The sequence below is a fragment of the Heliangelus exortis genome, chromosome 30 (genome assembly GCF_036169615.1).
Source record: "Heliangelus exortis chromosome 30, bHelExo1.hap1, whole genome shotgun sequence".
Taxonomy (NCBI): domain Eukaryota; kingdom Metazoa; phylum Chordata; class Aves; order Apodiformes; family Trochilidae; genus Heliangelus; species Heliangelus exortis.
The window spans coordinates 359,910-387,546 of record NC_092451.1 but is presented as its reverse complement, the minus strand read 5'-3'; the positions used below and the strand labels follow the sequence as shown (position 1 = coordinate 387,546).

At 58.6% G+C, this 27,637-nt stretch overlaps 3 protein-coding genes and 1 long non-coding RNA gene across 14 annotated transcripts; all 4 read left to right on the top strand.

The window, feature by feature from the left end:
- Positions 1 to 636: 636 nt before the first annotated feature.
- LOC139788734 (maestro heat-like repeat-containing protein family member 7) lies at positions 637 to 8,600 on the top strand. 5 transcript variants are annotated; one of them, XM_071728918.1, is made up of 18 exons: positions 637 to 1,560; positions 1,793 to 1,887; positions 2,063 to 2,167; positions 2,489 to 2,692; positions 3,068 to 3,217; positions 3,662 to 3,816; positions 3,911 to 4,025; positions 4,376 to 4,647; positions 4,761 to 4,878; positions 5,231 to 5,365; positions 5,520 to 5,708; positions 6,023 to 6,172; positions 6,475 to 6,576; positions 6,855 to 6,957; positions 7,055 to 7,111; positions 7,439 to 7,590; positions 7,745 to 8,026; positions 8,343 to 8,600. In XM_071728918.1, the coding sequence occupies exons 1-16, from the start codon at positions 1,056 to 1,058 to the stop codon at positions 7,570 to 7,572; spliced, it is 2,589 nt and encodes an 862-aa protein (XP_071585019.1). In that variant the 5' UTR covers positions 637 to 1,055; the 3' UTR covers positions 7,573 to 7,590; positions 7,745 to 8,026; positions 8,343 to 8,600. The 5 variants fall into 5 exon arrangements, with proteins under 5 accessions (XP_071585019.1, XP_071585022.1, XP_071585021.1 ...); XM_071728921.1 differs by having other exon boundaries at positions 7,439 to 7,610; positions 7,801 to 8,026; XM_071728920.1 differs by having other exon boundaries at positions 7,439 to 7,610; positions 7,792 to 8,026.
- A 3,597-nt stretch (positions 8,601 to 12,197) lies between these two features.
- LOC139788733 (maestro heat-like repeat-containing protein family member 7) lies at positions 12,198 to 20,246 on the top strand. 5 transcript variants are annotated; one of them, XM_071728913.1, is made up of 18 exons: positions 12,198 to 13,185; positions 13,418 to 13,512; positions 13,688 to 13,792; positions 14,114 to 14,317; positions 14,725 to 14,874; positions 15,319 to 15,473; positions 15,568 to 15,682; positions 16,033 to 16,304; positions 16,418 to 16,535; positions 16,883 to 17,017; positions 17,172 to 17,360; positions 17,675 to 17,824; positions 18,127 to 18,228; positions 18,507 to 18,609; positions 18,707 to 18,763; positions 19,091 to 19,242; positions 19,397 to 19,678; positions 19,995 to 20,246. In XM_071728913.1, the coding sequence occupies exons 1-16, from the start codon at positions 12,681 to 12,683 to the stop codon at positions 19,222 to 19,224; spliced, it is 2,589 nt and encodes an 862-aa protein (XP_071585014.1). In that variant the 5' UTR covers positions 12,198 to 12,680; the 3' UTR covers positions 19,225 to 19,242; positions 19,397 to 19,678; positions 19,995 to 20,246. The 5 variants fall into 5 exon arrangements, with proteins under 5 accessions (XP_071585014.1, XP_071585015.1, XP_071585016.1 ...); XM_071728914.1 differs by having other exon boundaries at positions 19,091 to 19,262; positions 19,444 to 19,678; XM_071728915.1 differs by having other exon boundaries at positions 12,199 to 13,185; positions 19,091 to 19,262; positions 19,453 to 19,678.
- Positions 20,247 to 21,953: 1,707 nt separating this feature from the next.
- Positions 21,954 to 23,067, top strand: LOC139788740 (ELMO domain-containing protein 3-like). 3 transcript variants are annotated; one of them, XM_071728930.1, is made up of 4 exons: positions 21,954 to 22,110; positions 22,213 to 22,289; positions 22,371 to 22,498; positions 22,773 to 23,067. In XM_071728930.1, exons 1-4 carry the CDS (start codon positions 22,015 to 22,017, stop codon positions 22,913 to 22,915), a joined length of 444 nt encoding a protein of 147 aa, XP_071585031.1. In that variant the 5' UTR covers positions 21,954 to 22,014; the 3' UTR covers positions 22,916 to 23,067. The 3 variants fall into 3 exon arrangements, with proteins under 3 accessions (XP_071585031.1, XP_071585032.1, XP_071585030.1); XM_071728931.1 differs by having other exon boundaries at positions 21,955 to 22,110; positions 22,264 to 22,289; XM_071728929.1 differs by having other exon boundaries at positions 21,955 to 22,173; positions 22,264 to 22,289.
- A 3,142-nt stretch (positions 23,068 to 26,209) lies between these two features.
- LOC139788744 (uncharacterized) lies at positions 26,210 to 27,557 on the top strand. The gene is made up of 3 exons (XR_011722928.1): positions 26,210 to 26,276; positions 27,250 to 27,301; positions 27,443 to 27,557. It is a non-coding gene; the product is annotated as an uncharacterized lncRNA (long non-coding RNA).
- Positions 27,558 to 27,637: the final 80 nt, after the last annotated feature.

The following is a 27,637-nucleotide window of genomic DNA, read 5'->3' as shown; positions in this document are numbered from 1 at the left end:
GGGGGCATCTCTCCAAACACATTTATACACTTATTAAGCAGGAGTCAGAGCTGCATGTTCTTTAGAAAGCATCATACTTTCAGGAATAAGGAGTTATTCCTCATCAAATGATCAGACTGTCAAATATGTTAAAATCACTGCAATGCATTTGTAGAAGCCTTGAAACCTGGCAAGGGCTTCTCTTGGAAGTCTCCAGTGATGTACAGAGACTGTCAGTGAGGAGAATCCTTTCTCTTGTCGTGCAGGAGCTGGTTTCAGAAGGACCTGTCCCTTGGGTCAGCAAAAGCAATGGAACATTTGTGGCAGAGCAAGTCTCCCACCATCCTCCAACTCAGTAGACAGTAACTTTGCCAAAGGGGGTGGCAGCTGGATAGGAGTGAGAGTGAAGTCAGCTCCTGGTGTGAATCTGGGATTGAGGTTTTCCTCTCCAAGTACAAAGCTGAAGTTTTTCTCTAGAAACTGTTTTTGTGAAAAACAAGTATCCAGCTCTGTTGCCACATAAGCATGAGGCACTTGGAGATGTTTCCTGATGCATGGATTTGAAAACCATGGTATAAGATCATAGAATGGATTGGGGTGGAAGGGACCTTGAGGATCACCCAGTGCCAACAGCCCTGCATGGGCAGGGACACCTTCCACTACACCAGGTTTCTAGAAAGTAGAGCAGAAAAATTTCTTCACGGAAAGAGTGGTGAAGCATTGGAAGAGTCTGCCCAGGGAGGTGGTGGAGCCTCCATCCCTGGAGGTGTTCAGCAGAGGGGCAGCTGTGGTGCTGGGGGAGATGCTGCGGTGGTTCAGGGGGTGCAGGGCTGACACTTGGACTCCATCATCTTGAAGGTCCTTCCCAGCCATGATGATTCCACGATTCCATGTGCCAACGCCTGCCTGGACACACCCGGCCTGCCTGCCAGGTGACAAAGGGACCCTTTGTGACCTCACCTGTGACACCGCGGGTCCCGGGGTCCCTTCTGAGCACCGGGGAGGCCCCGTCTCAGTGTCCAGAAGGACAGCAGAGAGTGCAGAGGCGAGCACAGAGCTGACAGGAGCCCTGAGCGATGTCTGCATTCTCAGCGTTCGGGAGAAGCCTCCGTGGATCCCCAGAGGACCAAGGAGAGTTGGAGACGGTGCCTGGTCCCCGGGAGAGGGATGAGCCGGGGACTGGGGCTGGGTGGATGCCCTCGGGGCAAACGGGGCAGGACTCGACAGCCCTTGGTGGTTTGTCTGATGGGAGCCTCTGCCCAGCCCCTGAGGGCTGTGAATCTCCACAGGCTGCCCAGGAGCCTCCATCCCCTGGAGATTCCCTGCCCCGTGCAGGGCCCGTCCCAGCCCTCTCCCTGTCCCCACGCAGCCCCCTTGGCCCCACGGGCTCTCCCCCCATGCAGTGCAGCCTTGGGGCCGGCAGCACTGCCCCCCCCGTGCCCACCCCCCATGGCCTCTCCTCTTCCCCCACTCAGCAGAGACCCCCGAGCCGGCCCCGGCTGGCCTGGAGGGGAGAGGAAGAGGAGGAAGGCCACCCCCCTGCCCCATCAGAGGTGTGGGAGGTCCCGCTGCCGGAGGCAGGTGAGTGAGTGAGTGAGTGAGTGAGTGGCCTTTGGCTGCTCTGCTGTCCTCCTGCATGGCAGTGGTTGCTGGGCACCTCCCCGGCCCGATCCCTGCCAGTCCCCTCTTTGGGTCCCCCCGCCCAGGGCTGGCTCTGTCCTCGGGAGCTGGCACGGGGCTGGGTGCCAGGTAGGGGACACTTCAGTCTGTCCTGCCAGCACCTTCAGCTCACCCTCCTCTCTTGCTTTGTTAGATTTCGACTGTGATTCCAGGAGCTCTGAGGATCTGCGTCCAGCTGAGGAGGGGGAGGGACAGATCCTTGTGAATGCTCTGGAGGGCTCAGCAGAGGTACCCACAGAGACTGGCACCGGCCTTGTGCCTGCTCCAGCTGCCCCCACGCTCAAGGATCCCCTCCCAGGAAGCCTTGGCAAAGGATCCGAGCCCTGCCAGGTGCTGAGCAGAGCTGTCAGCCCTGGGAGAGCCAGCAGAGCCCAGGGCAGAGCATTGGCTTTTCTTCTTGCAGGGCCTGATGTTCTTCACAGCCTCCCCCAGAGCAGAGGAAGGTCAGGAGGCTCTGGTGCTCATTGCCAGGGCGATGGAGTCAGGCATCAGCCCTTCCTCTGCCAGGGTAAGGAGCCCCCAGGGCCAGACAAGCTCCGGTGCCCCCCTCACTCAGCCCTTCCCGCTCTCCTGGATGCTCACTCTGTGGCTATCCCGAGTCCCAGTCCTCATGCCAGCTGAGGGCTGGAGAGCAGGGAGAGGCAGAGGGGACAGCGGGGCTGCAGGGGAGGCTGTTCCTGCTGGGGACAGCTGGGCCTCGCCCGTCCTGCTGCTCTGCTCCCCTGGCCCGGGCGCTGCTGAGAGGGGACCCTGCGCTGGGCAGAGGAGCTGGCAGCGTGCAGGGGCTGGGGCAGACACCTCCACAGCCCTCTGATCCCTGCTGTTCCAGTGCCTGGGAGAGATGGTGGGACGTCTCATCCTCTGCTGCGCATCCAGCTCCATGGCAGCAGAGGCTCTTCAGCACCTCTTCGACGTGCTGCATCGACAACGCTGGGGAGGCTCTGGGCCAGGTCCCAGAGTTCCATCTTTCCTCCACTCCTCTCCAGGCTGGGTGTCAGCAGCAGATGAGATGAACACCAGTGGCCTTGCCAGGGTAAGGAGCTCCCTCCTTGCTGGGACCCTTCCAAGGGACCCTTCCCAAAATGCCTGGGACTGGCCTGGCCTCACTCTCCCTGCTGAGAGGGTTCCTATGCCAGGCTGTCCCTCCATGGAGTGCCCCAGCAGCAGCTCCAGCCCTCCTGGCCCCTGGCTCTCTGGAGGGCCAGCAGGCCCTGCCCATGAGCCCAGCCCTCCTCCCTCACCCTGAAGGAGACCCTCCCTCCCTCCCTCCCTCCCTCCCTCCCTCCCTCCCTCCCTCCCTCCATCCCTCTTCCTCTTCATCCTCCTCCTCCCCTCCCTGCAGGGACAGCAGCCCCTGCTGCAGCTTTCCTGACATCTCTTCCCTCCTTCCCTTCCCTTCTCCCCGCAGGAGTTTGGAATTTACTCCTGGGCTGCAGAGAGGACGGGCCTGGTCCTCACAGCTATAGCAGCCCTGAGAGATTCCAGCACCCAGGACAGCCAGGTGGCCTGCAGCCTGCTGGACGTGGCCACCAGCGACCCTGGCTTCTGGCTGGTGGATGTAAGTGTCCTGGGGCTGCACTGTCCTGCCCATCACACCTTCCTGGTGCTTTTCCCTGCTCCCTCCCTCCCAGATCCCAGTCTCTTGGGCACCTGAAGCCAGGGCAAGGCAGCAGAGAGGGATGGGATGGGCAGGGCAGCAGTTGCAGTGGCAGCACCATAGAATCAGAGAATCACAGAATCACCTGGGTTGGAAAGAGATCATCAATTCCAGCCCTTGATCCACTCCCCCCGTGGTTCCCAGGCCATTGCACTCAGTGCCACATTCAGCCTCTTCTTCAAAACCTCCAGGGACGGAGAATGCACCCCCTCCCCGGGCAGCCCATTCTAATGCCTGAGCACCCTCTCTGGGAAGAATTTCTTCTCTTCCTAATATGTAACCTGTCCCGGGAGAGCTTAAGGCCATGCCCTCTTGTCTTACCATCCTCACCCGTGTCCCCTCCAGGCAGAAGCGATCTTGAGGGGCATCCACAGCACCCTGCAGCGTGTCCCCAGGGTGACAGCCCGGCACAGCCTGGAGTCACTGCTCTGGCTGCTGGCTGAGAGGAGCCCCGAGGACACGGTCAGGACTCTGCTGAGGATCAGTCCAGAGTGTGACAGGTAGGAGCCCCTCCAGCCCTGGGGACCTGCTCCATAGCCCGGGCACAGCAGGGTGGCCGAGGCAGCCCTGCTGACGGAGCGCTCTGGCTTGCAGGGCTGCCCTGGCCATGTGGGAGGTGATGCTGTCCCCAGCCAGAAACACCCAGAGGATCTTCGAGGGGCTGCTGGGTGTGATGGAGGGCTCCATAGCAGGCGTCAGTGTCTCAGCTGTGAGTGAGCAGAGCAGGTCTTGCTCGGGTTCAGGGCTGTTCCTGGCTCCCCAGGCAAGCAGAGGCAGCCCCTGCTGCCTGCCCCAAACACCCACCTCCTCCAGGGCTTGGGGACACAGCCCCTCAGGGCCAGCAGGGACCTGCCCTGCACCAACCCCCTCTGTGCCAGCCCCGTGGGGCTGCTGGGGCCCCTGAGCACAAACAGGAACCACCCTGCAGCATTCTGGACACCGTGTTCATCCACCGTGTGCTGCCAGATGGCTCACAGCCTCCATCGGGCTCTCTGCGGCCTTGGGCAGTGCAACAGCAGCGTCTGTGCACTGAGAGCTGTCCCTGTGTCTTTTCTGCAGGCCTCCCAGGTCCTGTGCAGGCTCAGCCAGTGGCCCCACTGTCAGGAAAGCCTGGGAGTGCTCTTCCCCAGGCTCCTCATGGCCCTGACCAGCCAGCTTGTCAAGGATCCATGGATTCGGGGAGACGAGCAGCAGGTGGCAGTGAAGGCCATGAAATCCCTGCTGTGCGCTGCTGGATGTGAAGAGCTTGTCCAGACGATCCAGCAGGAGGGTGGCTGGGACCTGCTCCTTGGAAGTGAGGCCCTCCAGAGGGGAGTCAGTTTGCTGGCCAGGTGAGAGCCCTTTTCAGCCTCGGCAGCCCCATGCCCGGGGGCAGAGAGCTCAATGCCAGCAAGGCTTTGCCTGCCCTGCTCACCGCCAGCGCTGCTTTTCTTTCCCTGCCCAGAGAGATGAGGAGGAAGAGCTCAGCTGAGCAGCGCTGCTCCCTGTTCCAGCACGTCAAAAGGATGTTTGGCTCTGGGGAGCCCTGGCAGAACACCTTAGCCATGACTTTCTACGTTGAGGTAAGGCTGGTGGGAAGCAGTGCCTCTGGCAGATGCTCCTGAAGCCGTCCCTCTGTCCCAGGCGGCTGCCGGGTGGGATGACAGTCTCCGGAGCTGGGACAGAGGGCTCTGCTGTCAGTCCCTCTGCCCGCCAGCCCTTCCTGCTGGGGCAGTGCTCAGCACCCCTGGGTGTCCACAGGCAGGGCTTCCCCCGGGACGGGACGGGACGGGATGGGACGGGACGGGACGGGACGGGACGGGACGGGCTGTGTCAGCCCCTTTGTCAGGCCCTGAGCTGGCAGTGGGAAGCGGGAGCTGCACAGTGCCGGGGTCCTGCAGCTCTGCCCGTCTCTCACCGCTGTCGTTCTTTCAGCTGCTGGGCTGCCAGGACCTTGAAAAGACTTTGAGTGACCTGCACCTCCTCCACCTGCACATGCACTCTTACAGCCACACGATGCAATTGCTGGCACTCAGGGGCATGGCGGCCCTGTCAGGAGATCCGCAGATGGTGAGCGAGGTGGAGCCGCCTTGGCAGCCTGGGGCTGGGGCACGGGGGTAACGCGGTGGCTTGGGCCTGGCTGAGAGGAAGGAGGTGGCTGAGCAGGGGCCACAGGGCCCTCCCTGCCCTCCCCGGCTCAGAAATCAATTCTCTGTTCACACAGGCAGCAGAAATGCAGAGAGAGGCCCCTGCTGAGCTTGTCACCCTGCTGATGATGCCACACGCTGACAGCGGCGTCAAGGTGGAGGCCCTGCTCTTATTCAGAGCCCTCCTGGGCGGGCAGCTGGAGCAGAAGGAAGCCAGCCACATGGCTGTGTTGGCGGCAGGAAGTCTCCCAGCCCTCTTTGATGATGTAAGGCTGCTGTGGGACCTGACCCCGCAGAGGGGCCCGGGGCAAGGACAGCTGCCCTCCAGCCCAGCCCCGCGGGCAGCACTTGGGCAGGGCTGCTGCCCTCCTCACGGCCCTGGGCTCTGCTGGGAGGGCTTCTGGGCTCTGCAGCCCAGCACAGCCTCTCCTTGGCAGGATGAGGCCTCCGCTGCCCCCAGCCCCACCACCCCGCAGCATCTCCCCACTCAGAACAACAGGAACCATGGGGAGGGAGAGGCTGCTGCTGCAGTCACCCTGACTTGGGTCTCTTCCTTCCTTCCTTCCTTCCTCTCTCCCAGGAGTCCAGCCAGGTGAGAGAGCTCTCCATCATCCTCTTCAGAGAGCTGTTGGTGGTGATGGTGAGGAAGGACAAGAAAAAGGTGGAGGAGATGGTGCGGAGGACCCTGATCTCACTCTTCCTTCGGATGAGTGACGAGAGCGTGGCCGAGGTACAGACTCCAGAGCTGACCCTTCAGAGCTTTGCCCTTCCCTCTGCCCCAGCCCTGGCAGCAGCTCAGCAGCTCTTGCCCATCTCTCTCCTGCTGGCTGGCAGAAGAGAGAACCTGGCAGAACGTGATACCTGAGCTGGTGGCTGCCCCGTGTCCCTGCCTCGGGCACTGAACCCCCCCCCCCTTCAGGCTCTGTCCCCAGCTGCCTCTTCCCAGCAGTAGCTGGGGACACTGTGCAGCCTTGCCCAGAGGTCTCCTTCTCCCAGCTGTGGTGCCAGCTCCCACCCTCTGCTGCTTTGCAGGCCTCTGGCAGAGCCCTCCTCGCCTCTGCCAAGTTCCTGGGCTGGAGGAAGCTGAAGCGAGTGGTTAAGAACCAGGAGACGTGGAGGATTGGAGAGACCCTGGTGAGGACAAGCCCCAGGTGCCAGGGCCCGGGCTGGGCAAGGGCTGCCCTCAGGCACGCAGCCCCCCCCAGGGGTTCTTCTGCAGAGCCCTCTTCCCCCCAGCCCCTGGGTGCTGCAGGAGCCCCCGTCCCACGCTCTGGCTGCACCTCAGCCCCCCAGGGCTCCTGGCTGGCAGAAAGGAATGGTCTGGAGGGGAAGGGGTTGGGGATGGGCAGAGGGACTGCTCTGGCACACAGGGAATGGTCTGTGCCAGCCCCCTGAACTTGGGCTCTCCCCAGCTGGAGCAGGAGAGGAGCTGGGTGGAGCAGTATGTGCGTTTCAGCAAGATCCGGCTCAGGGCTGCTCCGACTGGTGTGAGATTGGCAGCCATCAGGTTCATTGGTGAGCAACAGCCCCCGGGGACCCTCTCCTGGCTGCCCCGGGCAGGGGGCTGTGCAGTGCTGGGCAGGGGAAGGTCTGACGGGAGCTCTGTGCACAGGGGCTGCTGCGCGGCGCCTGAGGAGGCATCGGTATGAAGTGCTGGGAATGTTCTTTGGTGAGTGGGGTCAGAGCTGGGCTGGATGGGGCTGGATGGGGCAGGGGACAGAGCCTGGGCAGGGGGCTGCCGTGCCTGGCCCCATTCGAGGGAGAAGCCTCAGGGGAGGGGGAAGCTCTTGGGGACAGGCTGGGGGTTAGGACTGGAGGATCCTTAAGGTCCCTTCCAGCCCAAGCCAGGCTGCTGGCATTCCTGAGCAGCAGCTTCCAGCTGCTCCCTGGCTCCCACCTGCTCCTCCTGGCCAGGGAAAGAAATGGATGGGGCTGGCACGGGAGGGGCTGTGCGAACACTGAGGCTTCACCACTGCTCTCTTTCTTTCTCTCCCAGCCCTCCAGTGCCTGGAAAACGACCCTGAGCCCTCAGTCCAGTCCCTGGGAGTTCAGACCTCACTGATCCTGGAAACTCTGCAGCAGCGGCAAAGATCAGGACAGAGTCTCCGGGCTCTGTGCTGCTGTCTCTGATGTCTCGGGGACAGTCTCCTCCTGCCATCTTCCCAACGGTACCTTCACCAATGCCACACTGCAGCTGCTGTCCCCCAGATCCCCATGTGCCTCCCCAGGCTCTACTGGACTGTCCCAGTCCAAAGCAGTGCCTTCCAACCCAAAGCAGTGCCCTCCAAGCCCTCCTCTCCACACCCAGGACTCCCCTCGGGTCGCTCTCCTCGGGTTAAACCTCCCCAGTGTCACCAGAGCAGGGGACAGCAGCAGCGTGGGACTGAAGGTGCCAGTGCTGAAGGTGGAGGTGGGAAGATGTCACTGAGAGCCCCCCTGACCCGAAGAGCCCGAGGGGGGGGGGAAGGGCTCCCGGGGCAGATGGCAGCGTGTGAACGGAGCTGGGAGCAGCAGCCCGGTGCCACGGCCTCCTTCCCACAGGCAGCACCCCGAGCCTGCTGAGCAGACACCATCACCCCCGCAGGTCAGCTCATCCCATCCCTCTGCACAGCCTGGCCCCAGGTGACAACCAGGTGTCCCCTTCTTTGGGCTGTCCCCCCCGAGCAGCAGCCACCTTGGGTCACCCCCTGTGCCACTCTTCTCTGCGTCCCGCTGTCCCCAAGCATCCGGCCACCTCCGGCGTGCTCCTGGCTTGCACCAGGAGCCAGGGGAGAAGTTTTCCTTCCCACGGCTGCTGCCAGTGCCCACGCTGGTGCTGGGGGGTGCAAGGAGGCAGAGGGGAGAAGGGCTCAGGCTTTCAAAAGCTCCAGTTCACCCCAGCGCTGCTTTCTTGCTTTCAGGGCTTTGTTTGGCAGCTGCCAGGAGGAGCGGAAGATGGGGAATGTTTCCCTGGAACTTGTCAGCATCCTCACTCAGCATGGGACACTGGGACAGTCCTGCCATGTGGAACCCTTGCTGGTGGCAGCAGCACGGCTCAGTTTCACGGGCATCCTGACCCAGTGCTGCAAGTTCCTCCAAGCCAGCAGGGAGAGCAGCAGCCAGCTGGGACTTTCTGCAGGGGTTGAAAAAAGCATTAAACCTTCTCTTTCTTTCCTTAAGAGCCCTTTTCCTTGGTGTGATTAATTTGTTTAAAAACCTATTCTTCCTGTGCTTCTGCCCCCCTGTTGACTCCTGGAGTCACACCCTTTCTAACCCAAAAGAAGCCCAGATGGAGGCGGTGAAGCCCTGCCCCTCCTGCCATCAGGCAGTTGGAAGAAACCAGGTGGATGGGAGGGAATGGAAACAGGTCCCTCATCGGAGAGGCAAAAGAATCCCCTCGCAGCCCCCGCCATCCCCCCGGGTGCCCTTCGAGAACAGAGATGAGGCCCTGGACTCAGAGAACCAGGCAGAGGACACACAAGAGGAAGAACTGTCTGGAAGGTCTCCTGTTCGCCCCCCGTCTACCAGGCGGGTTACAACTACAGCTACAAAGGAAAAAAGAAGGGCAGTTGTAGTTGGTGACTCCCTTCTGAGGGGAACTGAGGGCCCTGTATGTCGACCGGACCCCTCCCACAGGGAGCTCTGCTGCCTTCCTGGGGCCCGGGTGAGGGATTTCAGTAGGAGACTCCCCCAGCTAATTCGGCCCTCTGATTATTATCCACTGTTGGTAGTCCAGGCTGGCAGTGATGACATTAATGGAAGAAGTAGCAAGACCATTAAAAAGGACTTCAAGGCGCTGGGTCGATGAGCTGATGGGACAGGAGCACAGGGGGTGTTCACCTCCATTCCTGCAGTAGCAGAGATGAACGAGGAGAGGAGTAGGAAAACCAGTCTTAATCAATAGGTGGCTAAGGGATTGGTGCCACCGGCGGAACTTTGGGTTTTTTGACCATGGGCCAAATTCCATCTTACCCAGTCTCTTCAAACCAGATGGGCTTCATCTATCCAGCAAGGGCAAAAGGACTCTAGCCCATAAGTTGGCGGGGCTGATACGGAGGGCTTTAAACTAGGCTTGAAGGGGGATGGGGTTGAAACCGGGCTCTCCAGAGAGGAGCCCAAGGGTGGACAGCCCAAGTTAAGAGCCAAATCTGCAGCCCAGCTGAAGTGCATCTACAGCAGTGCACGCAGCATGGGCAACAGCATGAGCAGCTGTCCTGGTGTGCCGAAAGGCGAGCCGGCGGGGAAGACGACCGGTCTGGCTGAACAGGGAGATTTTGAAAGAAATGAGGGTAAAGAAGAGAGCCTACTGATTATGGAAAAAAGGGCTAACTACTCAGGGAGAATTTAGGAATAGAGTTAGGTTGTGTAGAAAGAAAATTAGAGAGACAAAGGCACAACTTGAAGCTCTGTGAAGGATAACAAAAAGTCCTTCTACAGATACATCAATACAGATACATCAAAGGAGGAGCAGGGAAGACCTCCATTCTCTACTGGACATGGTCGGGAATAGAGTTATCAAAGATGAAGAAAAGGCCGAGATATTTAACACCTTCTTTGCCTCAGTTTTCAAGAGCAAGACAGGTTGTCCTGAGGACAGCTGGCTTCTGGAGCTTGCAGAGAGAGACAAGAATCTGAAGAGCCCCGCTGTAATCCAGAAGGAAACAGTCAGTGACCTCCTGAGTTGCTCGGATCCCCACAAGTCTATGGTTATGGATCAGCTGGAAGGCAGGAGGGCTCTGCAGAGGGACCTGGACAGACTGGAGAGTTGGGATGATTCCAGCGGGATGAGGTTCAACAAGGCCAAGGGACAGGCCCTGCGCTTTGGCCACAACAGCCTCATGGGGATCTCCAGGCTGTGCACAGAGTGGCTGGAGAGCAGCCAGACAGAGAGGAACCTGGGAGTCTGGATTGCCAGGAAGCTGAACGTGAGCAAACAGTGTGCCCAAGAAGGCCAATGGCATCCTGGGCTGGCTCAGGAACAGCGTGGCCAGCAGGTCCAGGGAAGGGATTCTGCCCCTGTGCTCAGCCCTGGGGAGGCCACAGCTTGAGTCCTGTGTCCAGTTCTGGGCCCCTCAGCTCAGGAAGGAGATTGAGGTGCTGGAGCAGGTCCAGAGAAGAGCAAGGAGGCTGGGAAGGGATCCAGCAGAATTCCTGTGAGGAAGGGCTGAGGGAGCTGGGGGTGTTGAGGCTGGAGAAGAGGAGGCTCAGGGGAGACCTCATCACTCTCTCCAACTCCCTGAAAGGAGGTTGGAGCCAGGGGGGGGTTGGGCTCTTTTCCCAGGCAACTCTCAGCAAGACAAGAGGGCACAAGAGGTCTCAAGTTGTGCCAGGGGAGGTTTAGGTTGGACATTAGAAAGGATTTCTTTACGGAGGGGGTGATCAGACATTGGAATGGGCTGCCCAGGGAAGGGGTGGATCCTCCGTCCCTGGAGATATTTCAAAAGAGCCTGGATGTGGCACTCAGTGCCATGGGCTGGGAACCACGGGGGGAGTGGAGCAAGGGTTGGACTTGATGATCTCTGAGGTCCCTTCCAACCCAGCCCATTCTATGATTCTATGATTCTATGACAAATTTCAAGATTTTTCTTTTACATGGGACGATGTTACAAGAGCTAAGCAATGACTTTGATATATTGGTTTTCGTATCGCTTCCCTATAGACCTAAGGCAAGTTTTTCAAATCAGCAGATCTAAGCCAATGGCTGAAACATCTCCCCTGTCAGAAAGGATTTGACAAGACTGATATTCCCATATTCCTTTGTTCCTGGAGTGGTTTTGGAAGCACTATGATATTTTATAGTTGTTTCCTTTTCGGCTTCACCCTAAACCCTTCCAAAAGCATGTTTCCTGAAAGAAAGGATGGCAGAGGGATGTCAGGCTATGCCACCTTCAAATGTAACAGCAACTGATGTGGAAGTTACTCTCGTCTTCTCTTTTACCGGAAGACTCTTTTTTTATTTTCCCAAGTTCAAGTGATGCTGAAGGATTAATCAGACTTAAGCACATGCAGCAGAGCCAGCACAGGGCCCCCCTGATTATAGAGAAAAGCTCCAGCACTTCAAGTGCAGCCTGGTGGAGCTGTGGTGTGAAAAGCAAAAATGAAAGCTTCCACCTATTTCTTATTAGTCAGCAAGAAATTAAATGGATATGAATATTGCTTTGTAATTGGGTTTCTACATGAACTCTCCGTTTAACTCTTGTATCTGGGGGCATCTCTCCAAACACATTTATACACTTATTAAGCAGGAGTCAGAGCTGCATGTTCTTTAGAAAGCATCATACTTTCAGGAATAAGGAGTTATTCCTCATCAAATGATCAGACTGTCAAATATGTTAAAATCACTGCAATGCATTTGTAGAAGCCTTGAAACCTGGCAAGGGCTTCTCTTGGAAGTCTCCAGTGATGTACAGAGACTGTCAGTGAGGAGAATCCTTTCTCTTGTCATGCAGGAGCTGGTTTCAGAAGGACCTGTCCCTTGGGTCAGCAAAAGCAATGGAACATTTGTGGCAGAGCAGGTCTCCCACCATCCTCCAACTCAGTAGACAGTAACTTTGCCAAAGGGGGTGGCAGCTGGATAGGAGTGAGAGTGAAGTCAGCTCCTGGTGTGAATCTGGGATTGAGGTTTTCCTCTCCAAGTACAAAGCTGAAGTTTTTCTCTAGAAACTGTTTTTGTGAAAAACAAGTATCCAGCTCTGTTGCCACATAAGCATGAGGCACTTGGAGATGTTTCCTGACGCATGGATTTGAAAACCATGGTATAAGATCATAGAATGGGTTGGGGTGGAAGGGACCTTGAGGATCACCCAGTGCCAACAGCCCTGCATGGGCAGGGACACCTTCCACTACACCAGGTTTCTAGAAAGTAGAGCAGAAAAATTTCTTCACGGAAAGAGTGGTGAAGCATTGGAAGAGTCTGCCCAGGGAGGTGGTGGAGCCTCCATCCCTGGAGGTGTTCAGCAGAGGGGCAGCTGTGGTGCTGGGGGAGATGCTGCGGTGGTTCAGGGGGTGCAGGGCTGACACTTGGACTCCATCATCTTGAAGGTCCTTCCCAGCCATGATGATTCCACGATTCCATGTGCCAACGCCTGCCTGGACACACCCGGCCTGCCTGCCAGGTGACAAAGGGACCCTTTGTGACCTCACCTGTGACACCGCGGGTCCCGGGGTCCCTTCTGAGCACCGGGGAGGCCCCGTCTCAGTGTCCAGAAGGACAGCAGAGAGTGCAGAGGCGAGCACAGAGCTGACAGGAGCCCTGAGCGATGTCTGCATTCTCAGCGTTCGGGAGAAGCCTCCGTGGATCCCCAGAGGACCAAGGAGAGTTGGAGACGGTGCCTGGTCCCCGGGAGAGGGATGAGCCGGGGACTGGGGCTGGGTGGATGCCCTCGGGGCAAACGGGGCAGGACTCGACAGCCCTTGGTGGTTTGTCTGATGGGAGCCTCTGCCCAGCCCCTGAGGGCTGTGAATCTCCACAGGCTGCCCAGGAGCCTCCATCCCCTGGAGATTCCCTGCCCCGTGCAGGGCCCGTCCCAGCCCTCTCCCTGTCCCCACGCAGCCCCCTTGGCCCCACGGGCTCTCCCCCCATGCAGTGCAGCCTTGGGGCCGGCAGCACTGCCCCCCCCGTGCCCACCCCCCATGGCCTCTCCTCTTCCCCCACTCAGCAGAGACCCCCGAGCCGGCCCCGGCTGGCCTGGAGGGGAGAGGAAGAGGAGGAAGGCCACCCCCCTGCCCCATCAGAGGTGTGGGAGGTCCCGCTGCCGGAGGCAGGTGAGTGAGTGAGTGAGTGAGTGAGTGGCCTTTGGCTGCTCTGCTGTCCTCCTGCATGGCAGTGGTTGCTGGGCACATCCCCGGCCCGATCCCTGCCAGTCCCCTCTTTGGGTCCCCCCGCCCAGGGCTGGCTCTGTCCTCGGGAGCTGGCACGGGGCTGGGTGCCAGGTAGGGGACACTTCAGTCTGTCCTGCCAGCACCTTCAGCTCACCCTCCTCTCTTGCTTTGTTAGATTTCGACTGTGATTCCAGGAGCTCTGAGGATCTGCGTCCAGCTGAGGAGGGGGAGGGACAGATCCTTGTGAATGCTCTGGAGGGCTCAGCAGAGGTACCCACAGAGACTGGCACCGGCCTTGTTCCTGCTCCAGCTGCCCCCACGCTCAAGGATCCCCTCCCAGGAAGCCTTGGCAAAGGATCCGAGCCCTGCCAGGTGCTGAGCAGAGCTGTCAGCCCTGGGAGAGCCAGCAGAGCCCAGGGCAGAGCATTGGCTTTTCTTCTTGCAGGGCCTGATGTTCTTCACAGCCTCCCCCAGAGCAGAGGAAGGTCAGGAGGCTCTGGTGCTCATTGCCAGGGCGATGGAGTCAGGCATCAGCCCTTCCTCTGCCAGGGTAAGGAGCCCCCAGGGCCAGACAAGCTCCGGTGCCCCCCTCACTCAGCCCTTCCCGCTCTCCTGGATGCTCACTCTGTGGCTATCCCGAGTCCCAGTCCTCATGCCAGCTGAGGGCTGGAGAGCAGGGAGAGGCAGAGGGGACAGCGGGGCTGCAGGGGAGGCTGTTCCTGCTGGGGACAGCTGGGCCTCGCCCGTCCTGCTGCTCTGCTCCCCTGGCCCGGGCGCTGCTGAGAGGGGACCCTGCGCTGGGCAGAGGAGCTGGCAGCGTGCAGGGGCTGGGGCAGACACCTCCACAGCCCTCTGATCCCTGCTGTTCCAGTGCCTGGGAGAGATGGTGGGACGTCTCATCCTCTGCTGCGCATCCAGCTCCATGGCAGCAGAGGCTCTTCAGCACCTCTTCGACGTGCTGCATCGACAACGCTGGGGAGGCTCTGGGCCAGGTCCCAGAGTTCCATCTTTCCTCCACTCCTCTCCAGGCTGGGTGTCAGCAGCAGATGAGATGAACACCAGTGGCCTTGCCAGGGTAAGGAGCTCCCTCCTTGCTGGGACCCTTCCAAGGGACCCTTCCCAAAATGCCTGGGACTGGCCTGGCCTCACTCTCCCTGCTGAGAGGGTTCCTATGCCAGGCTGTCCCTCCATGGAGTGCCCCAGCAGCAGCTCCAGCCCTCCTGGCCCCTGGCTCTCTGGAGGGCCAGCAGGCCCTGCCCATGAGCCCAGCCCTCCTCCCTCACCCTGAAGGAGACCCTCCCTCCCTCCCTCCCTCCCTCCCTCCCTCCCTCCCTCCCTCCCTCCCTCCCTCCCTCCCTCCCTCCCTCCCTCCCTCCCTCCCTCTTCCTCTTCATCCTCCTCCTCCCCTCCCTGCAGGGACAGCAGCCCCTGCTGCAGCTTTCCTGACATCTCTTCCCTCCTTCCCTTCCCTTCTCCCCGCAGGAGTTTGGAATTTACTCCTGGGCTGCAGAGAGGACGGGCCTGGTCCTCACAGCTATAGCAGCCCTGAGAGATTCCAGCACCCAGGACAGCCAGGTGGCCTGCAGCCTGCTGGACGTGGCCACCAGCGACCCTGGCTTCTGGCTGGTGGATGTAAGTGTCCTGGGGCTGCACTGTCCTGCCCATCACACCTTCCTGGTGCTTTTCCCTGCTCCCTCCCTCCCAGATCCCAGTCTCTTGGGCACCTGAAGCCAGGGCAAGGCAGCAGAGAGGGATGGGATGGGCAGGGCAGCAGTTGCAGTGGCAGCACCATAGAATCAGAGAATCACAGAATCACCTGGGTTGGAAAGAGATCATCAATTCCAGCCCTTGATCCACTCCCCCCGTGGTTCCCAGGCCATTGCACTCAGTGCCACATTCAGCCTCTTCTTCAAAACCTCCAGGGACGGAGAATGCACCCCCTCCCCGGGCAGCCCATTCTAATGCCTGAGCACCCTCTCTGGGAAGAATTTCTTCTCTTCCTAATATGTAACCTGTCCCGGGAGAGCTTAAGGCCATGCCCTCTTGTCTTACCATCCTCACCCGTGTCCCCTCCAGGCAGAAGCGATCTTGAGGGGCATCCACAGCACCCTGCAGCGTGTCCCCAGGGTGACAGCCCGGCACAGCCTGGAGTCACTGCTCTGGCTGCTGGCTGAGAGGAGCCCCGAGGACACGGTCAGGACTCTGCTGAGGATCAGTCCAGAGTGTGACAGGTAGGAGCCCCTCCAGCCCTGGGGACCTGCTCCATAGCCCGGGCACAGCAGGGTGGCCGAGGCAGCCCTGCTGACGGAGCGCTCTGGCTTGCAGGGCTGCCCTGGCCATGTGGGAGGTGATGCTGTCCCCAGCCAGAAACACCCAGAGGATCTTCGAGGGGCTGCTGGGTGTGATGGAGGGCTCCATAGCAGGCGTCAGTGTCTCAGCTGTGAGTGAGCAGAGCAGGTCTTGCTCGGGTTCAGGGCTGTTCCTGGCTCCCCAGGCAAGCAGAGGCAGCCCCTGCTGCCTGCCCCAAACACCCACCTCCTCCAGGGCTTGGGGACACAGCCCCTCAGGGCCAGCAGGGACCTGCCCTGCACCAACCCCCTCTGTGCCAGCCCCGTGGGGCTGCTGGGGCCCCTGAGCACAAACAGGAACCACCCTGCAGCATTCTGGACACCGTGTTCATCCACCGTGTGCTGCCAGATGGCTCACAGCCTCCATCGGGCTCTCTGCGGCCTTGGGCAGTGCAACAGCAGCGTCTGTGCACTGAGAGCTGTCCCTGTGTCTTTTCTGCAGGCCTCCCAGGTCCTGTGCAGGCTCAGCCAGTGGCCCCACTGTCAGGAAAGCCTGGGAGTGCTCTTCCCCAGGCTCCTCATGGCCCTGACCAGCCAGCTTGTCAAGGATCCATGGATTCGGGGAGACGAGCAGCAGGTGGCAGTGAAGGCCATGAAATCCCTGCTGTGCGCTGCTGGATGTGAAGAGCTTGTCCAGACGATCCAGCAGGAGGGTGGCTGGGACCTGCTCCTTGGAAGTGAGGCCCTCCAGAGGGGAGTCAGTTTGCTGGCCAGGTGAGAGCCCTTTTCAGCCTCGGCAGCCCCATGCCCGGGGGCAGAGAGCTCAATGCCAGCAAGGCTTTGCCTGCCCTGCTCACCGCCAGCGCTGCTTTTCTTTCCCTGCCCAGAGAGATGAGGAGGAAGAGCTCAGCTGAGCAGCGCTGCTCCCTGTTCCAGCACGTCAAAAGGATGTTTGGCTCTGGGGAGCCCTGGCAGAACACCTTAGCCATGACTTTCTACGTTGAGGTAAGGCTGGTGGGAAGCAGTGCCTCTGGCAGATGCTCCTGAAGCCGTCCCTCTGTCCCAGGCGGCTGCCGGGTGGGATGACAGTCTCCGGAGCTGGGACAGAGGGCTCTGCTGTCAGTCCCTCTGCCCGCCAGCCCTTCCTGCTGGGGCAGTGCTCAGCACCCCTGGGTGTCCACAGGCAGGGCTTCCCCCGGGACGGGACGGGACGGGATGGGACGGGACGGGACGGGACGGGACGGGCTGTGTCAGCCCCTTTGTCAGGCCCTGAGCTGGCAGTGGGAAGCGGGAGCTGCACAGTGCCGGGGTCCTGCAGCTCTGCCCGTCTCTCACCGCTGTCGTTCTTTCAGCTGCTGGGCTGCCAGGACCTTGAAAAGACTTTGAGTGACCTGCACCTCCTCCACCTGCACATGCACTCTTACAGCCACACGATGCAATTGCTGGCACTCAGGGGCATGGCGGCCCTGTCAGGAGATCCGCAGATGGTGAGCGAGGTGGAGCCGCCTTGGCAGCCTGGGGCTGGGGCACGGGGGTAACGCGGTGGCTTGGGCCTGGCTGAGAGGAAGGAGGTGGCTGAGCAGGGGCCACAGGGCCCTCCCTGCCCTCCCCGGCTCAGAAATCAATTCTCTGTTCACACAGGCAGCAGAAATGCAGAGAGAGGCCCCTGCTGAGCTTGTCACCCTGCTGATGATGCCACACGCTGACAGCGGCGTCAAGGTGGAGGCCCTGCTCTTATTCAGAGCCCTCCTGGGCGGGCAGCTGGAGCAGAAGGAAGCCAGCCACATGGCTGTGTTGGCGGCAGGAAGTCTCCCAGCCCTCTTTGATGATGTAAGGCTGCTGTGGGACCTGACCCCGCAGAGGGGCCCGGGGCAAGGACAGCTGCCCTCCAGCCCAGCCCCGCGGGCAGCACTTAGGCAGGGCTGCTGCCCTCCTCACGGCCCTGGGCTCTGCTGGGAGGGCTTCTGGGCTCTGCAGCCCAGCACAGCCTCTCCTTGGCAGGATGAGGCCTCCGCTGCCCCCAGCCCCACCACCCCGCAGCATCTCCCCACTCAGAACAACAGGAACCATGGGGAGGGAGAGGCTGCTGCTGCAGTCACCCTGACTTGGGTCTCTTCCTTCCTTCCTTCCTTCCTCTCTCCCAGGAGTCCAGCCAGGTGAGAGAGCTCTCCATCATCCTCTTCAGAGAGCTGTTGGTGGTGATGGTGAGGAAGGACAAGAAAAAGGTGGAGGAGATGGTGCGGAGGACCCTGATCTCACTCTTCCTTCGGATGAGTGACGAGAGCGTGGCCGAGGTACAGACTCCAGAGCTGACCCTTCAGAGCTTTGCCCTTCCCTCTGCCCCAGCCCTGGCAGCAGCTCAGCAGCTCTTGCCCATCTCTCTCCTGCTGGCTGGCAGAAGAGAGAACCTGGCAGAACGTGATACCTGAGCTGGTGGCTGCCCCGTGTCCCTGCCTCGGGCACTGAACCCCCCCCCCCTTCAGGCTCTGTCCCCAGCTGCCTCTTCCCAGCAGTAGCTGGGGACACTGTGCAGCCTTGCCCAGAGGTCTCCTTCTCCCAGCTGTGGTGCCAGCTCCCACCCTCTGCTGCTTTGCAGGCCTCTGGCAGAGCCCTCCTCGCCTCTGCCAAGTTCCTGGGCTGGAGGAAGCTGAAGCGAGTGGTTAAGAACCAGGAGACGTGGAGGATTGGAGAGACCCTGGTGAGGACAAGCCCCAGGTGCCAGGGCCCGGGCTGGGCAAGGGCTGCCCTCAGGCACGCAGCCCCCCCCAGGGGTTCTTCTGCAGAGCCCTCTTCCCCCCAGCCCCTGGGTGCTGCAGGAGCCCCCGTCCCACGCTCTGGCTGCACCTCAGCCCCCCAGGGCTCCTGGCTGGCAGAAAGGAATGGTCTGGAGGGGAAGGGGTTGGGGATGGGCAGAGGGACTGCTCTGGCACACAGGGAATGGTCTGTGCCAGCCCCCTGAACTTGGGCTCTCCCCAGCTGGAGCAGGAGAGGAGCTGGGTGGAGCAGTATGTGCGTTTCAGCAAGATCCGGCTCAGGGCTGCTCCGACTGGTGTGAGATTGGCAGCCATCAGGTTCATTGGTGAGCAACAGCCCCCGGGGACCCTCTCCTGGCTGCCCCGGGCAGGGGGCTGTGCAGTGCTGGGCAGGGGAAGGTCTGACGGGAGCTCTGTGCACAGGGGCTGCTGCGCGGCGCCTGAGGAGGCATCGGTATGAAGTGCTGGGAATGTTCTTTGGTGAGTGGGGTCAGAGCTGGGCTGGATGGGGCTGGATGGGGCAGGGGACAGAGCCTGGGCAGGGGGCTGCCGTGCCTGGCCCCATTCGAGGGAGAAGCCTCAGGGGAGGGGGAAGCTCTTGGGGACAGGCTGGGGGTTAGGACTGGAGGATCCTTAAGGTCCCTTCCAGCCCAAGCCAGGCTGCTGGCATTCCTGAGCAGCAGCTTCCAGCTGCTCCCTGGCTCCCACCTGCTCCTCCTGGCCAGGGAAAGAAATGGATGGGGCTGGCACGGGAGGGGCTGTGCGAACACTGAGGCTTCACCACTGCTCTCTTTCTTTCTCTCCCAGCCCTCCAGTGCCTGGAAAACGACCCTGAGCCCTCAGTCCAGTCCCTGGGAGTTCAGACCTCACTGATCCTGGAAACTCTGCAGCAGCGGCAAAGATCAGGACAGAGTCTCCGGGCTCTGTGCTGCTGTCTCTGATGTCTCGGGGACAGTCTCCTCCTGCCATCTTCCCAACGGTACCTTCACCAATGCCACACTGCAGCTGCTGTCCCCCAGATCCCCATGTGCCTCCCCAGGCTCTACTGGACTGTCCCAGTCCAAAGCAGTGCCTTCCAACCCAAAGCAGTGCCCTCCAAGCCCTCCTCTCCACACCCAGGACTCCCCTCGGGTCGCTCTCCTCGGGTTAAACCTCCCCAGTGTCACCAGAGCAGGGGACAGCAGCAGCGTGGGACTGAAGGTGCCAGTGCTGAAGGTGGAGGTGGGAAGATGTCACTGAGAGCCCCCCTGACCCGAAGAGCCCGAGGGGGGGGGGAAGGGCTCCCGGGGCAGATGGCAGCGTGTGAACGGAGCTGGGAGCAGCAGCCCGGTGCCACGGCCTCCTTCCCACAGGCAGCACCCCGAGCCTGCTGAGCAGACACCATCACCCCCGCAGGTCAGCTCATCCCATCCCTCTGCACAGCCTGGCCCCAGGTGACAACCAGGTGTCCCCTTCTTTGGGCTGTCCCCCCCGAGCAGCAGCCACCTTGGGTCACCCCCTGTGCCACTCTTCTCTGCGTCCTGCTGTCCCCAAGCATCCGGCCACCTCCGGCGTGCTCCTGGCTTGCACCAGGAGCCAGGGGAGAAGTTTTCCTTCCCACGGCTGCTGCCAGTGCCCACGCTGGTGCTGGGGGGTGCAAGGAGGCAGAGGGGAGAAGGGCTCAGGCTTTCAAAAGCTCCAGTTCACCCCAGCGCTGCTTTCTTGCTTTCAGGGCTTTGTTTGGCAGCTGCCAGGAGGAGCGGAAGATGGGGAATGTTTCCCTGGAACTTGTCAGCATCCTCACTCAGCGTGGGACACTGGGACAGTCCTGCCATGTGGAACCCTTGCTGGTGGCAGCAGCACGGCTCAGTTTCACGGGCATCCTGACCCAGTGCTGCAAGTTCCTCCAAGCCAGCAGGGAGAGCAGCAGCCAGCTGGGACTTTCTGCAGGGGTTGAAAAAAGCATTAAACCTTCTCTTTCTTTCCTTAAGAGCCCTTTTCCTTGGTGTGATTAATTTGTTTAAAAACCTATTCTTCCTGTGCTTCTGCCCCCCTGTTGACTCCTGGAGTCACACCCTTTCTAACCCAAAAGAAGCCCAGATGGAGGCGGTGAAGCCCTGCCCCTCCTGCCATCAGGCAGTTGGAAGAAACCAGGTGGATGGGAGGGAATGGAAACAGGTCCCTCATCGGAGAGGCAAAAGAATCCCCTCGCAGCCCCCGCCATCCCCCCGGGTGCCCTTCGAGAACCGAGATGAGGCCCTGGACTCAGAGAACCAGGCAGAGGACACACAAGAGGAAGAACTGTCTGGAAGGTCTCCTGTTCGCCCCCCGTCTACCAGGCGGGTTACAACTACAGCTACAAAGGAAAAAAGAAGGGCAGTTGTAGTTGGTGACTCCCTTCTGAGGGGAACTGAGGGCCCTGTATGTCGACCGGACCCCTCCCACAGGGAGCTCTGCTGCCTTCCTGGGGCCCGGGTGAGGGATTTCAGTAGGAGACTCCCCCAGCTAATTCGGCCCTCTGATTATTATCCACTGTTGGTAGTCCAGGCTGGCAGTGATGACATTAATGGAAGAAGTAGCAAGACCATTAAAAAGGACTTCAAGGCGCTGGGTCGATGAGCTGATGGGACAGGAGCACAGGGGGTGTTCACCTCCATTCCTGCAGTAGCAGAGATGAACGAGGAGAGGAGTAGGAAAACCAGTCTTAATCAATAGGTGGCTAAGGGATTGGTGCCACCGGCGGAACTTTGGGTTTTTTGACCATGGGCCAAATTCCATCTTACCCAGTCTCTTCAAACCAGATGGGCTTCATCTATCCAGCAAGGGCAAAAGGACTCTAGCCCATAAGTTGGCGGGGCTGATACGGAGGGCTTTAAACTAGGCTTGAAGGGGGATGGGGTTGAAACCGGGCTCTCCAGAGAGGAGCCCAAGGGTGGACAGCCCAAGTTAAGAGCCAAATCTGCAGCCCAGCTGAAGTGCATCTACAGCAGTGCACGCAGCATGGGCAACAGCATGAGCAGCTGTCCTGGTGTGCCGAAAGGCGAGCCGGCGGGGAAGACGACCGGTCTGGCTGAACAGGGAGATTTTGAAAGAAATGAGGGTAAAGAAGAGAGCCTACTGATTATGGAAAAAAGGGCTAACTACTCAGGGAGAATTTAGGAATAGAGTTAGGTTGTGTAGAAAGAAAATTAGAGAGACAAAGGCACAACTTGAAGCTCTGTGAAGGATAACAAAAAGTCCTTCTACAGATACATCAATACAGATACATCAAAGGAGGAGCAGGGAAGACCTCCATTCTCTACTGGACATGGTCGGGAATAGAGTTATCAAAGATGAAGAAAAGGCCGAGATATTTAACACCTTCTTTGCCTCAGTTTTCAAGTTTCCATGTCTCCCTTGCCCTTCTCTGGACACCCCCAGGCTCTCAATGTCTCTTTTCAGACCCAAAACTGAGCCCAGGATTCGAGGGGCACCCTCAGACCCTCCCCTCCCCCGCCCCCCCAATTTCCGTGGATTCTCTGCATCCCTTTCCCAGTTTTTGATCTTTCCGTGGATAAAGCTCCTCCCCTGCCCTTCTCCCCCACCCCGGGGGTCTCACCCCCCCCGTGCTCACCTCATTAACGTTTCTCATTGAGGCAGGAGCTGGGAGGCTGCTGGGTGTTCCTCCTTCCCCTCCTCCCCCCCATCTGTTCCCAACCTTTTCCCACTTTTTTCCAGGCTCTGATCCCGGGCGCGACCTGCGGGGGGTGGGGATGTTGGGGCTGCTCCAGCTCCTCTCCCTCCTCACCGACCCCCAGACCCTGCCCCTGGCCCACCACATCTTCAGGCTGTCCCACCACGAGACCCAGGCAGGTCCCGCCCCCCCCCTCCTCCCCGCTGATTTTGGTTCGGATTTTGGGGGGGGATTTTTGGTGAGGACCCCCCCGACATCTCTCCCCCTTCTCCCGCAGAGTTTCCCTTTCTGCCTCATGTCCCTCAACATCACCCGCATCGTCCTGCAGGCTCTGCGGGAGGGACGGCTCAACAGGTGACATCCCCAGCCCGGGGGGGTCCCCTGTGCCCCCCAGCACCGCTCCGGGGGGGCTCTGACGCCCGTGTTCCCCCCCAGGGAATGCAATCGCCGCCAGCAGCTCCTGCCCCTCCTCAACCTCCTCCACGCCGCCGCCTTCCTGCAGCTCCAGCGCCTCTGGACGGCCCAGGGGGCGACAATCGCCGACACCGGCGACATCCTCAGGGGTGGGGGGGTGGACCTGCCCTTCCCCCTGCCCTCTCCCTGCCCTTTCCCCGGGATTTTTTCCCTCTTTTTCCCCTGCCCCGGGGCCGCCGGGGTTTGATGGTTCTTGCCCCAGGGTGGGGGAGGGTTGGGTGAAGATTCCCCCCCCCTCCGAGCCCCTTCCTTGGGACACTCAGGACCTGAGGGATCCCCACCTCACCCCAGTGTCCCCCCCCACACACACCCACAGAAGCCCCCCCCTCTCATTTTCCTCTTCTCCCCCCTCCCCCCCCCCAGAGTTGGAATTCTCCACCAAGAAGAACCCGAGGCAGCTCCTGAGGTCCCTGGAGAGGCACGGGAGGCAGAGCCCCCCCCGACACCTCCCCCGCAGGACCCGGGGGGGGCAGGAGGTGAACTTCACCCCCCTGCAGCTGCTCTGAACTCGGGAGATTCCCAGAGGATCCCTGGGAGATCCTGGCAAGAGCCACGTGGTACGTGGGGAAAGGTTTGGGGAGGCTCCAGGAGGAGCTGCAAGCAGAGGGACAGAGCCCCGGGATCCCATGGGAGAGCTCCTGGATCCCAAAGGAAAGCTCCTGGATCCCATGGGAGAGCTCCTGGATCCCATTGGAAAGCTCCTGGATCCCATGGGAGAGCTCCTGGATCCCATGGGAGAGCTCCTGGATCCCATTGGAAAGCTCCTGGATCCCATGGGAGAGCTCCTGGATCCCAAAGGAAAGCTCCTGGATCCCATGGGAGAGCTCCTGGATCCCATTGGAAAGCTCCTGGATCCCATGGGAGAGCTCCTGGATCCCAAAGGAAAGCTCCTGGATCCCATGGGAGAGCTCCTGGATCCCATTGGAAAGCTCCTGGATCCCATGGGAGAGCTCCTGGATCCCAAAGGAAAGCTCCTGGATCCCATGGGAGAGCTCCTGGATCCCATTGGAAAGCTCCTGGATCCCATGGGAGAGCTCCTGGATCCCAAAGGAAAGCTCCTGGATCCCATGGGAGAGCTCCTGGATCCCATGGGAGAGCTCCTGGATCCCAAAGGAAAGCTCCTGGATCCCATGGGAGAGCTCCTGGATCCCATGGGAGAGCTCCTGGATCCCAAAGGAAAGCTCCTGGATCCCATGGGAGAGCTCCTGGATCCCAAAGGAAAGCTCCTGGATCCCATGGGAGAGCTCCTGGATCCCATTGGAAAGCTCCTGGATCCCATGGGAGAGCTCCTGGATCCCATGGGAGAGCTCCTGGATCCCAAAGGAAAGCTCCTGGATCCCATGGGAGAGCTCCTGGATCCCAAAGGAAAGCTCCTGGATCCCATCAGAGCTCCTGGATCCCCCCACAAGGCTCTGGTATCCCCCTGGGCCCTGAATAATTTATTAAAAAGAGAAAACCCCATTTTTTCACTTTTTTCGTGGCTTTTTTTCTGGTGCCTTCCTGAGGGGGCTGGGGGTGTCCCCTGTCCCTGCTGCCCCCACCCCCTGCCTCAGTTTCCCCCTTTTTCTCCAATCCCAGTTCCAGCACTGGGAATGGGAATGGCTGCTCCACCCCCAAAAATGTCCCAATGGACACCTTCAGGCCTTAAAAATAAGGAAAAAAACTCCAAATCTGGGGATTGAAGGAGACGGGCACAGCAGGGAGTGGCTCTGGTAATGGGAAATGTCCCCCCCAGCTGGGAAAAATCCCAAGAAATGGGGAAAAAAATCCAATAATTGGGTTAAAAAATCCCAATAGATAGGGAAAAAATGCACAAAAATAGGGAAAAATCCCCAAAGTGAGGCCAAAACCCCAAGAAATAGGTAAATAATCCCACTAGCTGGGGGAAAAAAATCTCAAGAAATGCGAAAAAATTAAAATAAATTGGGGGAAGCTCTCAAGAAATGAGGGGGAAAGTCCCAAGAAATGGTGGTTAAAAAAAACCAAACTCTTTAATGAATGGGTAAAAAAGTTCCAGTAAATGGGGAAAAATCCCAATAATTGGTGAAAAAAACTCATGGGAAAAAACCCGAAGAAATGGGGGAAAAATCCCAATAAATGAGAAAAAAATTGCAAGAAATGGGTAAAAAAATCCCAATAAATGGGCGAAAAATGCCAATTAACAGGAAAAAATCCCCAAAATACAGCAAAAATCCAAGGATTTGGGTAAATAATCTCACTAGATGGGGGGGGGAATCTCAATAAATGGGAAGAAAAAAAAATGGGGAAAAGTCCCATAAAATGGGTAAAAATAACAACAACAAACAAGAAAATGGTAAAAATCCCAAGAAATTGGGGCAGTGGGGGGGAATAGGGAAAGATTGGGCTAAAAGTAGAGAAAAATGAGGGAAAACACAGGAAAGGAAGAAAAAATGGGGAAAAATAAGGGGAAATGGGGTAAAAAGGGAAATTGTGTAAAATAATAGGGTTAAATAGGGGAAATAGAGGAAAGGGGGGGAATGGGCAAAAATAGGGTCAAAAATAGGATAAAATGGGGCAAAAATTGGGACAATAACAAAAATAGGAAAATGGGGCAAAATAGGGGAAATAGGGTGGAAAATGGGGTAAATAAAAATGGGGAAAAAAGGGAGAATGGGGTAAAAATACGGGGGGGGAATAAAAAAAATTGAAAAGGCTGGGGAAAAAATTAGTTGAGAAATAGGAAAAAACAGGGTAAAAATTAGGAAAAAAGGAAAAAATGGGGGTAATTAAGTAGAAGAGGGTAAAAATAGGGGAAAATAAGGTGAAATGTGGTAAAAATAGGGTGGAATTTGGGGGAGTGCTGTGATTATTTATCAGAAATCTGAATTCCTGGAGTCTCAGCCCCGAGGGGGGGGGTGTGTTTGTTTATTTCCCTTTTTTCTTGTGTTGTCTATTTGGTTTTTTTTCCTCTTGTATCTTTTCCTCTTTTTTTCCCCCCCGTCTTTTTTTCCCCTTTTTTTGGTCTTCCGTTTTCTGTTTCCCCCCTTTTTTTGTCTTTTCCTCCTTTTTGTTTTCCCTTTTGTATCTTATTTCTTTTTTTCCAACCTTTTCCAATTCTCTTTTCCCCCCTTTTTACCTTTTTTCCTTTTCCCTGTGTTTGTTTTTCCCTTCCTTGCACTTATTTTTTAAATTCTTTTTTTTCCCCTTTTCCTGTCTTTTTGCCCTTTTCTTACGTTTCTATGCCTTTTTTTAATTTTTATTTATTTAATGAATTAATTTTAATTGAATTAATTAGCATTTCCCCGTGCTAAATTACCTTTTTTCCCCTTCTTTTTAATTACCAGTTTTATTTATTCTGGGTTTTTCCTACCTATCATCACTTTTTTCTTCTCTTCCCTTTCTTCCACTTTTTTCCCAGTTTTCCCTTTTTCCTTTCTCTTTCCCCCCCATTTCCCCCTCCCCAGGTGTTCCCAATGCTCCCTCCAGCCCCACCCCCACCCACTCGGGGCCTTTTTGGGGAATTTTCCCGAAGCTTCGGTGCCTTCGCGCCCTCGGCCCGCGCTGCGCTCGGGAGGTGCCCGGGGGGGGTCCCCAGAGTGGGGGGGGGCGGGGCGGGCAGGGCCGGGGGTCCCGAGGAAGGGGGGGGAAGGGGAAGGGACCCCCGGGGTTGGGGGAAAGGGGGGGTGACCCCCTCAGGGTCCATATGGGGTCTGTGCCCCCCTCCCCCCCAGCCCCTATAGGGGATGTGGGGTTCCTGGGGGTGTCCCCTGCCCCCCCCTCCAAAAACCCCAAAATCCTCAGAATCAGATTTTTTGCCCATTTCTGTTGGTTTTTCGCAGCCCCCCCGCACCTCTCAGCCCGGATTTGGGGGATGCCCCCCCCGACCCCCCCAGTGCCGCCCCACAGGTACCCGGCCCCCCCCCCCCCCCCGGGGACAAGGGCGGGGGGGGCCCTGGGTACCCAAATAACCTGGGGGTGACCTGGGGGGGGGTGCAGGAGGGGCTATCTCCTCCAAACAACATTTTAAAGCAAATTATTCACATTTTCCTCATTTTTGCTGGGGGGGTGGGGTGGGAGGGAAAAGTCCCTGGGGAAGGAGGGGGAGGGCACTCGGGGGTTGCTGGGCTGGGGGGGGGGGGGTTCTCCTCTTTATTTTGATGCCCCGTCCTCTTTTCTGGGCCCCTTCACCCTCTTTCTTTTGGACCCCAGCCCCATTTCTTCTGGTGCCCCCACCCCTCTTTTTTTCGATTGCCCAAATTCTCTTCTTTTTATTTTTTTTGGGTTCCCCCCCACTCCTTTTCTTTGCTGCCTCCACCCTCTCAGTGCCCCAAATTCCAGGTTTTTGCGTTTTTTTTTTTTGAGCACAACACTGTTCCTGGGTACCCCCCACCTCCTTTGTTTGAGTGCCCCAATCGTTTTTTATTTGAGCCCCCCACTTTTTTTTTTCCCAGGCCTTCCACACCTCTTTTTTTTTTTTTAGTTTATTTTTTTTATTGTGCCCCCATCCCCTTTTCTTGGGTGTCTCCCAACTCCTTTTTTTTTTTTTTTGGGTGCCTTTCACCCCTCTTTATTTTGGGTGCCCCAACCCTTCTTATCATTTGAGCCCCCACCATTTTTTAATTTTTTTTTTTGTTGTTCTTCCAGCCCCGTCTCTTTTTTTTTTTTTTTTCCCCCATTTCTCTGTTTTTAACCCCAACCCTCTTTATTTTTTCACCTCTTTTTGGGTCCCTCTTTTTTTCACCCCCCCAACCCTCTTTACTTTGGGCCCCCACCTCTTTTCTTTGGGTGCCCCCCATCCTCTTTTTTTAGGCACCCTATGGGGTCTGGGGTGTCCCCCCAAAGCCCCCCCTTACCCCCCCTCCACTCTGTGTCTCCCCAGCTCTGGACACAATTCCCAAGGGATTGATCCCCCCGGATCCAGAGGCAGAAAGGTGACAGCTGGGGGGGGGGGGGGGGCACACCCCAGCCCTGCTCCCCAGGAATTCCTGTGATTTCTCCCCAAAAAAGGGGTCTCGGGGAGGGCAGGGGGGGCTGGGTTGGTCCCTGCTCCCATTTCCTCTCTCCCTGCTCAGATGCAAACCTGGCTCTGGCATTCGGGGCAGAAATTGGAATTTTTCCTCCCATTTCTTGGCAACTATCGACCCCCCCTGGGGCGCTGCTGCCAGACCTGCACCCCAAAGAGCTGGGTAAGAGCTTTGGGGTTGGGACCCCCGGGGCCTGGGGGGTGGGAGGGTGGGTGGGCTGGGGGCTGCCTCCCCCCCCCCCCG